The 12,756-nt window shown below is 33.1% G+C and overlaps 1 protein-coding gene across 1 annotated transcript in view; it reads left to right on the top strand.

Annotated features, from left to right (window-relative positions):
* LOC106475433 (armadillo repeat-containing protein 8-like) overlaps positions 1-3,871 on the top strand; it is a 53,390-nt gene extending 49,519 nt beyond the window's left edge. Inside the window, exon 17 of the mRNA XM_013936119.2 lies at positions 1,923-3,871. Within this exon, the coding sequence (XP_013791573.2) occupies positions 1,923-1,953 (31 nt within the window). The 3' untranslated portion in view covers positions 1,954-3,871. The remainder of the gene's footprint in view (positions 1-1,922) is intronic.
* Positions 3,872-12,756: the final 8,885 nt, after the last annotated feature.

The raw sequence follows: 12,756 nt of genomic DNA, 5'->3' as shown, positions 1-12,756 counted from the left end.
AGTAAGTGTATATAAAGGAGCATTTCCAAAAATGTACCTGAACAATATCTTAGCAAACAGAAAAGATAAGAGGCTCTTATTTTATATTCTAGCTTGTCAATATTAGTAGTTTGAGTTCCTAATTCGTACGAAACTATAGACTTTGTAATTTGACAACACAAACATCCAATTTGAACCAATGCTGCATTCAACATACCACATGACACACAAAAATCAATGTTTAGCTGTGTTTTTTTAATATTTGCTTTTAAATAAAGAAATTGAGTAATATATATCACTAAAATTTTAATTATAATCTACAATTTGATACCAAACTTATTGAAATAAAATAAAATAGTAGTTCAATAAAATTTTGAATGCAAGTCCACAAACGTGATGACGTGACCTTTGATATGTGACCCATCATGATAGGGTTAAGGAACACAAACTGAGACTAGTTTTTGAACATTCTAAAGCCTGTGGTAACAATCGTTTAACAGAATCAGCCAAAATTTTACACCACCACCAATAAATGCAATTAGTAAAACATACAATAGTGTAAGATTAGGATTTGTTTTGTGAATTTTTTTTAATTTTGTTAACATATTGCTATTCTTTTATGTAATTGTTTAATGGAGTGTCACTTGAATTACTCGCATGCTTTTGTCAGTTTAAATTTAAACTCATGATTGTTCTCTTTCAAACCATTCTATTTCAGTCACCTGAAGATATCAGGTGAACCTGGTGAAACATAGTGTATTTATATACTTTTAATTTCCTTAAACAGGCTTGTAAGTGAAAACAAAATAATCAGAACTTGTGTATAAAATAGGGTTAATTACCTTGCTACAAAATTATTTAATTGTAATTTTTTATTTAAATATGATGTTATTATCAACAGTTTTATACTTATTATTTATTATATGTAAGACATTATTTTACAAATTGTTGTTTATAGATTTGTGAGTTGTATGACATTACATCACGGTGAGAGTGATAACACTTAGTCAATTTGCCCCCCCCCCCCCAGTAGCACAGCAGCATGTATGCAGACTTATACTGCTAGAAATCTGGTTTTGATACTCGTAGGGGGCAGAGCACAGATAACTCTTTGTGTAGTTTTGTGCTTAATAACTAACAACAAATCTTAGCCAGTTTTGTTTATTTGCCCTAAAAACTATCATCATACATTCTTTTCACTCAAAACCTGTATTCAGCCAGTAAAGAAGGATTTCTGAAAAAGTGTCTGTTATTTTCTCTTTACTTGAATCCAATTTAGAGCTAGTAAAAAAAGATTTGTTAAAAATTACTGTCTCTTTCATTCTTATAACTGTAGCTTGTATAGGTCCAAAAAGGATTTGTTAATAATTATTATCTGTTATATTCTTCTTATTTAAAACTTGTATTGAGCCAGTAAAGAAAGATTCGTTAACAGTTATTGCCTGTTATGTTGTTTTTACTTAAAATCCATACAGGGCAAGCAAAGAAAGATTTGGGAATAAATATTTATCTGTCATATTCTTACTTGAAACCTGTACTAAGCCGATTATGAAATGTTTATTCAAATCTGTTTTCTGCCATATTGTTCCTACTGGAAACCTGTATAGGACCAGTAAAGAAATATTTATTATAATATATTTTCTGGTATATTCTTCCTACTGGAAACCTGTATAGGGCCAGTAAAGAAATATTTATTAAAATCTATTTTCTGGTATATTCTTCCTACTGGAAACCTGTATAGGTCCAGTAAAGAAATATTTATTAAATATATTTTCTCTTATATTCTTTCTACTTGAAATACTTATAGGTCCAGTAAATAAATATTTGACTAAAATAATCATCAATCTCTTTGTAATGTAATGTTGAATAAAAACATCAATCTGATACTTAACTTCTAATTAATATTAGTTCCTCTTTATTGTTGTCTCTTTTTCGTTTTTCAGGGTCAAAACAGCTCTTCAACAGTTCACTTGAACTAATAGTACAAACCAAAAGCTTTCAAAGGAATTCTCAAATTTTCTTTTTTATAACATAGATGTCTTGATTAATTTATCATCTCCTGTGCAGGGTTGTTCTTGAGATTTTTTATAAAACTTAACTTTCTTTGTAATTCTGAACATATAATTGAATTTGAACATATCAGTGTTTTAATTGGTAATAAAATATTAAGAAAGATATTCATGATAATTTTCTAAGCTTTAAACATTTTGTATTAATTTTCTAGTGTTAAGATTTAACATCATAGATGTTTTGTCATCTGCTTTACGAGTTGTGTATCACTTCTTGCTTTAACAAACCAGTTGTATGTTTCAGTAAACATTTGTTGTGCACACTAATTTTAGACAAAGTATTTTCCTCTTTTAATTTGAATTGTTTCTTACAAATCACGAATGTTCTTATCAGTTAGTGACTGTACAATAACAGTCTCTATCAGTTTGTACTAAAGTTAGAGATCCCAATTTGGAACAGAAGTATTCACTCTTATTTGAATGCAGTCTTTGTACATTTTCCACTTTATTACTGTAGTTTATTTTAGCTCATACCATAAAAGTTTAAAAAGCAACATCAATTAAATTCTTGTTAGTTTCTTTTCTACTTCTTAGTTTTATACACTATGGAGAAACTTAATTCTGTTTGTTACATATATGAATGTGCTGATTATAATGATCTTTACTCCTGACGACAGAAATTTGATTTTACTTCTTCAATGAAATCTTTAATAGGCTCTCTTCCATGGTATCATTTTTTTCTAATGAACAGTAATTTCTGATTAAAGCAAGCTACTTACATAGATCGGGACTAAGACATTGAAAGTTCTGTTATTTTGTGATAGATGGTAAATGTTCTGATAACACCTTCCAAAAGATATAACTTTTACTTTGATATCTTCTGGAAGATTGTATCAGTTGATTAATGTAAAAATTCTATTAACTTGTGACATGTGGTATCAGTTCTTTAAGGCAAAAGTTCTAATATCTTCTGGCAGATGGTACCAACTGTTCAATGCAAAAATTATATTAACTTATGGCAAATGATATCAGTTCTTTAAGGTAAAAAGTTTGATTTCTTGTGGCAGGTGGTAATTATTCTTAAGATATAAGTTCTTTTACAATGCTGCAAGATTTTAATGCTCATAATTTTGCCACTCATTGTACAGCATCATGGAAACCTTGGAGGCCATTAATATTCATGAGCGTAGCATTAGAGCACTTTGAAAAGTTTTTTTAGATGTTTGATATAAGGCTAGTTAAATCTTAGATTATTAATCCATGCTCATGACATTTCTAACCTCAATGACCCATTGTGAAACAGTCTTAATTCAAATTAAAAGTGCAAGTTAAACTGTTTACTGTAACCTTCCAGACATTGAGAACCAACATTAGCCTAATGATTTACATAGAATTCACAGGTTAAACTGTTTACTGGTATACCAGTGATATTCCCATACAATCACCAGGATTGTGAAGCTCAACCGTGACTTCCTGAAGTTGGTATTCTGTCTTTAATATGTTAATTGAGTTTATAAAAGGCCAGAAATTTGGTCTCTGTGAAAGATAGACCAAAACATCTTTTGATTAACAGAAAGTAGAACTGGGTCTAACAGAACTGTATCAATTAAAAGGTAATACTGTAACTCTTACAATAATTTTAATACTTCTATCTGGTTAGTGCATTTTGTGAGACACTGTGAAACCAGATAAACAATATTAAAGCCAACTGTTGATTTCCTGCCCCAAAATCAAAGTTTTTTTTTATAGTATGAATTCATTTTGCAAGACTTTTTTTTTTTTTTTTAGTTTTAGGTAGAGGTTCCAAGAATGATGACAATATTTTTCCGGGTTTTGCATTTTAAACTACAATAATAACATCTAATATGGAAACTTGGTGACTGAATGTGTTCAATATGACAAACTTCAATGTTTTACATCCAAGAAAAAACTTTAAATACAATAACAAAAAGCAAACTTCTTGTTAAGTTTGAAACACCAAGGTTTAAGATATGAAACAGTTTTCTTCAGTATCAGCTCTGCTTAGTTGAATAAAATGCTGACACAATGAATTTCCTCAAATTCTGGATTCAAAAGTGGTTTCTTGCCAAGCTTAATTTGAAAATGATCATTGCATCTGACAAAGAGTTTACAAGCAAAGAATAAGCCCAAAATACTTATTGAATTTTAGATCTATTTTCATGACTTCTAAAGTACAAGCTAGGAAAGGTAACGACCTTTTAAAAAAATCATGAATAAAGCATTTTACGATTTCTATTAAAAATGATGTTCCAAGGTAAAAATTCCACAATTAAACTTTAACAAATGGAAAACATTTTAGGTACAATACTCAAGACTTGAAGTACTATTATTTTGGATTTTAAGTTTCTACTTTTTATTCAAATAAAAAATTACAAAAATCAGAAAAAATGCAAACCAAACTTTTAATTTTATCACAGAGTCAAACTTCATCCTGTTTTGCATTTAATAAAATCCACAAATACTTTACAGATACAAACAGAGTAAAATACAAGTTGTTAAATATTCCTAATCAAGGTGTTTCAACATTTTTATCAAAGTCTTTTACAATACCAACTTTTATATTTGCATTCAAGCTTTACTTGAAGTACAAAAGGAAATTTGAAGATTGACTTCAACATCCTTGTTCAGTAGTAGTATGTATATATCGTCTTGATATTATTTTGTTTATATAGATGTTATACTATTGAAGTTAAATGAAAGAAAGTGATTTGATAGGTGAATCTTATTTAATTGTGTCTATTTTTCTCTCTAATCTAAAAATATTTTGAATCACCTATCAGTCAGTGTATTTCAAAACTCAGTACATTAATACATACATTATACTATCCATCACATTTTTTCAGTTTTAGCATATTTTTGGAAGGAAATTATTTAGGTTTATAAACTATGGTTTAGCTGCTGAGTATATCAACTAATATTCATAATTACAAACAAAATGAGACATATTCAGCAGGTATCTGCCCAGTGTATTTTGAGTAATTCAATTTCTATTTTTTTAATGCTAAGATTATTTGCATGTTCAATGTTTTTGTTCTTAAGCTAGAAATTATTTTTTAGATATGATATTCATAGGCTGTAATTACTTAAGCTAAGCTCTTAACTTTTAGATAAAGTATAAAATTAGCCAACTGTTAGAAAACAACACGACTTTAACCTACTTACTGTCTGTTAAATGGTAATGCTTGTTCATTATAAGCTGTGCTTGGAATTTACATCTTATACTAATGCCCAACCGGAGTGAGTAAGAATTTGTTTTTTTACCAGGCTAGAAGAAAATTATGTTATGTTTACAGAATATTTTTATACAAACATTTTAGCACATAACATTCATGTAGTATTCAGATCAAATAAATGTTGCGATAACAGTTTTAAATTGTTGTAATTAGATGATTAAGAATAAATTTTGACTTGATTATGCTAAATTTTTTTTGAAAATGTTAGACAAGTTTAATTTCTTCTAGTGGTCAGTATTGAATAATTCTATGTTGTCGTTGTAAGTTAAATAGTGAAGATGACTTGAAAAAAAGATACATAAATGTAACCAAAAGGAAGGTAAGAGAAGTCACACAGAGCATTTATCCATTTTGTTGTGCAAATTTTCAGCTAGAACTTTAGAAATATATATATAGAAAAAACAACATTCTTGTCCACAAACTGTATAAGGTGACAGAAAAAAAATTATCCCCAAACTGTTTGTAGTACCTTTTGGTTTTGATACTTAAAGAAGACACATGAACATGATGCAAATAGTACCATTTCACATTAAATGTTTGAGAAGATACAAGTAAGTAAACATCATCCCCAGGCAATTATTAAGGCAACATTATTTGTTAGAATTCATCAACTCCCCTTGTTGCATTTTGTCCTCCGTTGGCATGTGTTACTGTTGAAGAAGTAAATTTCTTGAAAAACATCATGTAGCATAACATGCTTGTTTTTACTTCGATTTCATCTAACACATCTGTTAACCAATGAAAACTCATTAAGCCACTCTTACTGTCTAATGTCGGAGGAAAGTGGTATGTGACTTTGGAATATTCAACTGTCGAGTTAGTCACAGTAATTTTCCTATAGTACAACCAAAAACTAATTTTTGTGGAAATACAAAATAACAAAAGAATATCTGAACTGTCCATGAAAATATGACAATGTTAAATGTAATACAAATAAAATAACACGCTAAACTTAGTAAGAGGTGTGTCTAAAACTATCACGCTTAATCTAACTAATCCCTGACGAACAAATATTGTAGGCTAAAGGAAGTAATAAATAACGTTAAGTCTTCTGTAAAAGCCGAAAAGGAAACACGACAAGCTCTAGAATGTTCAATAAAAATTATCAGAGTTAGAAATAAAAGTTACAACACTTGTTAATACGGTAAAGAAAGAATCATTCCAAAAAAAATTGAAGCTAATGACGTAATGGCATACTATATATATATAGTACTGTTATGTAGCTAATATTAACAATATAGAATAAGAATTTTATGGTGGCCAAACACTAAACAATTTCCAAAGATATGGTGTAGATGTGAAGTTTATGAAATGTAGTGATACTCTTTAAAACTTGTAAATCTCTAATCGAGAATATTTTAAAATTTTCTACACAAGAGAACCGAATTTTGTATTTTAAAATGCGTAATGAGAAACCTTGCTTGTGTAAGTTTACCAGTCCTAACCATAAAATCTTGTAATGACGATAACACATTCTATTGTATCTAATAAGCTGTAAGTAGTAAACATTATTTGTATTTCGAAATGGAAAATTTATAATTTCAATGTTGAAATTGCCCGTTTTATTGAAAAGTTTAAACTGTGAACGCTATTAAAAGAAGAAGAGTTAAGAACATAGCTATATACGAGTATATAACTAACACATAATAGTGTTCTTAATTGTGAATACTGATTAGAAACCCAGCTACATATGAGTAAATAACTAGTCTTTGCTAAATGGTTGTTACTCTGTTTATAGTATTTCTTTTCTACTTCTCTTTATTTTACTTGTTCATCAGTAAAGTTAATTAGTGTTGCTATGTCTCACGAGAAACATAAGCAGCGCTAACTTTGAAACTGCTCTTTTATGGCTTACCTTTAATATGGCGATTTGCGTGGCTTAAAATGTGTCGAGTGGGCGTGAGCAGAAATTTCATGTTTGTTAGTTTGGGTTTTTTTTAGTTGAACAGGAGTGGAGATAGGATGATTGTCAAAGTTGTAATGATGTATAGGCTATTCATTGATCCAGTAAATCACCGTAACCGTTCCTACAACTGTGTGTTGAAGTCAACTATTGCAAAAGAAGTCCAAGTAAATCAGAATTTATTTTGTCCAATGTTTCACATTTATGGCTTCTTCAGAGCTCGCACAAAACTAATTGATATAAGATAAGATTCTTTTCAAGTTTCGATTTAAACGCCAAAAGCTAGCGAAAAATCACGTAAACTGAAGATGTTTTTTTATTTTGTTTTTTGTTTTTTACACATTCTTCTTAATTTGTACATTTTGGATTAAAAATCAAAAGTGTGTCAAAGCAGTATTTTAGAGCTATCTCTTGTCTCCCACAAGTTACAACTCAAGAGGCCTTTCGCTCAACTGGGCTAGACGATGATATATAAAAAAAACTATCTGAAACGCTAGTTATAAATACAATATAATACTTTAAAAGTTGTGGCTCAAACTTTGAAATCTAGGAGACAAAAGATAGATCTGAAATGCTATTTTTACACGCCGCTAAAGGCTTATAACGCTAAAAACGGGGTTTCGATTCCCGTGGTGGGTACAACACAGCCTATTCTGTAGCTTTGTGTATAACAATAAACATCCAAAAACACGCCTTTGATTTTGGATCTGAAATAGATATATTAAGAATAATGTGAAGAAGTAGAAAAAAAACGCTTGCAGTGTACGTGATTCTTATCACAAATTGTAGGTCTAAGCTATATTGTTCTTTCTCCTGATATCCAAAGCAGGAGCAGTGGCAAGGAGGGCTTGATGTGGCTAAAGCTACTTCAAAATGTGTCTTAGCCTACTCAGTAGCCCCTGCATCTAATTAAAATTGCTTACTTTTAAAACTTGTTCACTTTTTAAATTCTGCAGTATGTATTCCATAAGATGTAAAGTGCAGCCCCTTCATCGGGAAGATTTCATTGTTATTAATGATCTAATCAGCTGTTAGTCACGATGATTTAGTTGAAAGTTGAATAGAAATTGTTCTTTTATTAAAACATACATTATTATCAGAAGCCTGGCATGGTCTGGTGGTTAGGACACTCGACTCGCCATCTTCGGGTTCGAATCCCGTCATCAAATATGCTCGCACTTTCAACCGTTAGTAAAAGAGTAAACCAAGAGTTGGCGGTGAATGGTGTTGACCAGTTGCCTTCCCACTAGTCTATCACTTCAAAATTAGGGATGATGTGGCAAAATTTGATAAACAAACATCATTCTCATTGTATTTATCATACATATTTCATAGAAATTATTTTGTAATGATGGTGACATTTCAGTTTCATTGTTATCAAAGTGTTCTGTAGAAATTATACTTTGTCTTTTACATTGTAAAAGGAAACCTTGATTTGTTTCTCATCTGTTTTGTGCTACTGTGGTATGCAGGCATACCATTCATATTCTATCTTATTTCAATTTAGCAATTTTCAATATTTATTCATTTAGTCTGATTCTATGCAACTTTTTGCATAAAAACGTGATCCAGAAAAGTGATCGTTTCATTCTAGTTACCATTGTTACTTTATTGTTCTCTTGTATAAAATATTTGTTCTGTATACGAAGATATTGTTGCAGCTTCACACATTATGCAAGCAGGTTAACAATAGTAATGCTTTTCACTGGCCAAGTACTTAATATCTGGAGATTATGGCCTTAACAATGTTGTATGAGAACAACCAATCACGTGAGTTGCATTAGTCGCTATAGGTAAATCTAATGTTTCCCGTCAAGTAGGGAGCATTGGATTCACAGAGTTTACTTGGTTTTAATGTCAATCAGTCAATGGAAAGATACCTTGAGAGACAATAACTGTTAACTGATTCACAGCTCCAGTAGAATGCACATTCTAAACAAGGATGCACACAGTCTTTTTTGTTTTGATAAAATAATAAAGATTACTTTATGCTTTACTTCACATATCCAGTCTGTTTATTTTCTAAGCTTAAAATTCAGTCATTTAGCTAAATTCAGATTTTCTTCATAATTTTCATGATCGATTCCCCCATTATAAAGTGGACCTATCTAGTACTCATGTAGAAATCATTTTCACTTCAGAATACCACAGAGTGGGTAGGAAGGAGAAGTTTTGGTGCCGTGACCACAGGATTGATTATGGATTGCTAATGTGCATACTGGCCCCACTTGAGATTTTTAGTTTAAATGAGTTAATAGAAATGCACTTACCTAAAGAATGGCATATTCCCAAAGTAGGAGTACTCTTGACCAAGAGAGAGAGACAATAGTCTTTGAGAGGTGTTGAGTCCAGTCTTCTCCTAGACTCTGGGCTTTTGCCAATGCTGCAATGGTTCCTGACCTCAATCAGCCTTCAAATGCAGCTCAGGAAAATTGGCTGAAGTCTAGTGCAACCAAACCAGCAGATCAAACGTGCCCCTGAGGATCGATTTTGATCCAAGGGAATAAAGGACAGCTATGGGACATCAAGGTTGAATGGTGCCTGGTGAGTCTGAAACAACTTGAAGAGGTCTGTATATGACTCGCAGGCTGTTTCTAGCCAGCATAATACAACCTCAGGTCAGATTAAGAACACCCATGACCATCTGAGAAGGACTGGAAGTGCCACTGGTGGATAACTTTCACAAGTCAGAGCTGGCTCTCCAGCAGGAGAGACAGCAGGAAGCCATGTGTAAGGACCAGTAGTGAGCCTCTCCAAGCAGGAAGGTATCCTGCAATGACCACCATGGCTCATGATGAAACCTAGACCAGGGACTGATTACCCACCTAGGTGTCAGAGTCCCTTAGAACGTCTATCTCCATGCACCTTTGACATTGGTAGCATCTCAAGTTTGGCATTGGGCAAGAACTCGTATGAAAAGAGGCTTTGGTACACACCACAGGTCCCCGTGAGTGAAGCAAAGCAGAATTCTCCCCAGATGTTTAAAGTGTTAAAAAATAAGACCTGAGCTTGGATGGTCCAGTCTGGATATCATTTAGTACCTGGATAAGGAACAACAGGAGAACTAGAACACAGTTGTATCTCAGTTGTGCCACTGGTTCAACCCTGTGAAATAAGGCCTATCCTGTAATAGCAGATAGAAAAACATTCTATTGGATAAGTTCATTAAGTGATTTCCTGGAAAAACCATGAGGCACCACCTGGATGTGGGGGACATCCTTTCCTTGGTAGCAGAAGTCTCTATTGTGACCTAGTACGAAGTGGTAACTTCGAGCTGGTTACTATAGAAGAGAATGCTTACAGTGACAGCTGTAGTAGTTGTGCCTTAAATGAACGATCTATTCAGAAACCTCCAACACATCAAGCTAGAGCTATGATGAGGGAAAATCAGCCATACCACATCCTGGCACTTCAGTGCAACCACACTGGTTTCCAGTGAGTGGGCAGGGCTATCCAAGTCTGCTCATGGGGTATGGACCACAGCTAATGCTAAGGATGCCTCTACCTGAACATCATCCAGGATTGGAGGAGTGAATAGATTGCTTTGGCTTTGGTCTGGTGGGACACTGGCACATGAACTGCATTTAATTTGCCAAGCAGTAAGGTAGCAGTATCATAAATTTCACCTGCTGGCTCGGAAGATGTCAGCTAACCAACAATGCCCATGCTTTACCCACCAGCAAATTAGGCAAGATTATAGGTACGTCCAATGGCTCACAAAGTCCAGGACAATCAGCATCAAGTGATATATGCTGTAACAAATGATCTGGAAAACTGAAAGAGCCCAAGTCGGGTCTGGCCACAGGCTTGGGAGAACATGGTGGACTGCTTGTACTAAATAATTTAGTGGTCAGTCTTACTATCTCAGGGCTGAATGGAGGTTAGTACATATTAGTGACAGCACAAGGGATGAACTCTGATTGACATAGGAGCTGCCAGAACACTAGTAGACCTATCAATATTTTAAGCCCTCCAAATGAGACCACCACTGGCCAGTAGATGCCTGACTTCATTTTGGTAAATACTGATAGACTATATGTAAGTTTAGAAGTATATATCTGCCTGTGTTCAGGAAATGTTGCACACAAAATGAAGATATTCATCTCTGACCTCAGGTCAGGCATTGACACACTTGCGAGAAATATACTGCAGAAATTATCCAACAGTTTTGTCTGTACAAACCCAGTGTCAGCCAGATTGAGCTCATCAGCAGTGGACTGCACAAGTGTCAGTAGCAATGGAAATATGTGTACCTCATTATGCACATGTGGTATTCCATGGTTAACTATGGATGAAATCTAATGTGATGGTATTATGTAAGGTGATTATAGAAGCCATACATGAAATTAAGTGTTACACATGCAGAAAGCAAGTAGCATTAGAGTTCTCTAACAAGGAATGAAGTGTCAGTGTTGTTTTGTAATTATGGGCTATTGGCTATCCAGTTATATACTGGAATGGTTATAGGTGTGGTAGGTGAAGTGAAAGTAACTAATGCTAGCAGTTATGCTTTGGTTGTATCCAAATGAAATGGTGTGGATATCAACACATCTGCAATAACGCGAGACCAAATGCAGTGAAAGCAACTCAGTGAATTTTTAGTTGAATGTGCCAATGTGTGACCATATGACCTGGAGCACTTGGAACATTGTCCATGCTGAAATACAGCACCTGTTTAAGGATGGAGTCATCAAACCTTTGGAAAGTGCTTGGTTATCTCCAGTAGTGATAGTCATGAAGAAGGAAGGTATGCCTAGGTTCTGTGTTACTTTTAGATCGGTGAGCACGGTAACTCGCATTGACACCTTCCTTTTACCACAAACTGATGAATATCCGGACACTTTAGAAAGTTCCTGTTTGTTATACACTTTGGATCTGGATACTGGCAAGTCGTTCCGAATAATGAGATCAGACCTAAAATTGCATTTAGCAGGTGAAATAGTCTGTATGAATTCTTTGTCATGCCACTTGTCCTCTGTAAAGTGTCTGCCACTTTTGAGAGGCTAATGGAGCTTACTCTACAATAGAAGATATATCTTATCTACGTCAACAATGTTATGGTATTTGGTTGTGTGTTGAAGTCTGCAGCTGAAAGCCTGAGAATGGTATTTCAATGGATAAATAAAGCATGAAAGTGAAACCAGAAAAGTGCTTGCTCGTGTACACAGAAGTGAAGTTTCTGGAATTTAATAAATAATTAAAACCAATGTTTCATATTTACACAACTTTAAAAACTTAGTTGAAGCCGTCAACGGCTTCCACTTTAAAAATACAATCTACGTGTACAATGTTTCGTCGTCTTCAGGAGTTATCTGCAAGCCATACCAACTTTTATATTACATCAACCAAATATCAATGCTTTGACTTGATGGCCCTTCATCTCTTCTTTTTCTTTTTTAAATTTTATTATTTCTAGTGATTCTCTGACATTTAAAGCTGTAATGTTACAAGATTGAGTAAAAATTGCAGTTTTTCCCATAAAATTTTGTGTTGTGTTGTTTTTACATGTTCTGCAATAGCAGAGTTTTCTATTTTATTATTTCTTACATAACCTTTCGTTCCTGTAATCTGTATTTTAAATTCCTTTTAGTTGTGACCAATATAAATACTT

This window comes from Limulus polyphemus, unplaced genomic scaffold (genome assembly GCF_000517525.1).
Source record: "Limulus polyphemus unplaced genomic scaffold, Limulus_polyphemus-2.1.2 Scaffold147, whole genome shotgun sequence".
Taxonomy (NCBI): Eukaryota; Metazoa; Arthropoda; class Merostomata; order Xiphosura; family Limulidae; genus Limulus; species Limulus polyphemus.
Note: the sequence above shows the minus strand (reverse complement) of the source record. Positions and strands in the feature narration are given on the sequence as shown.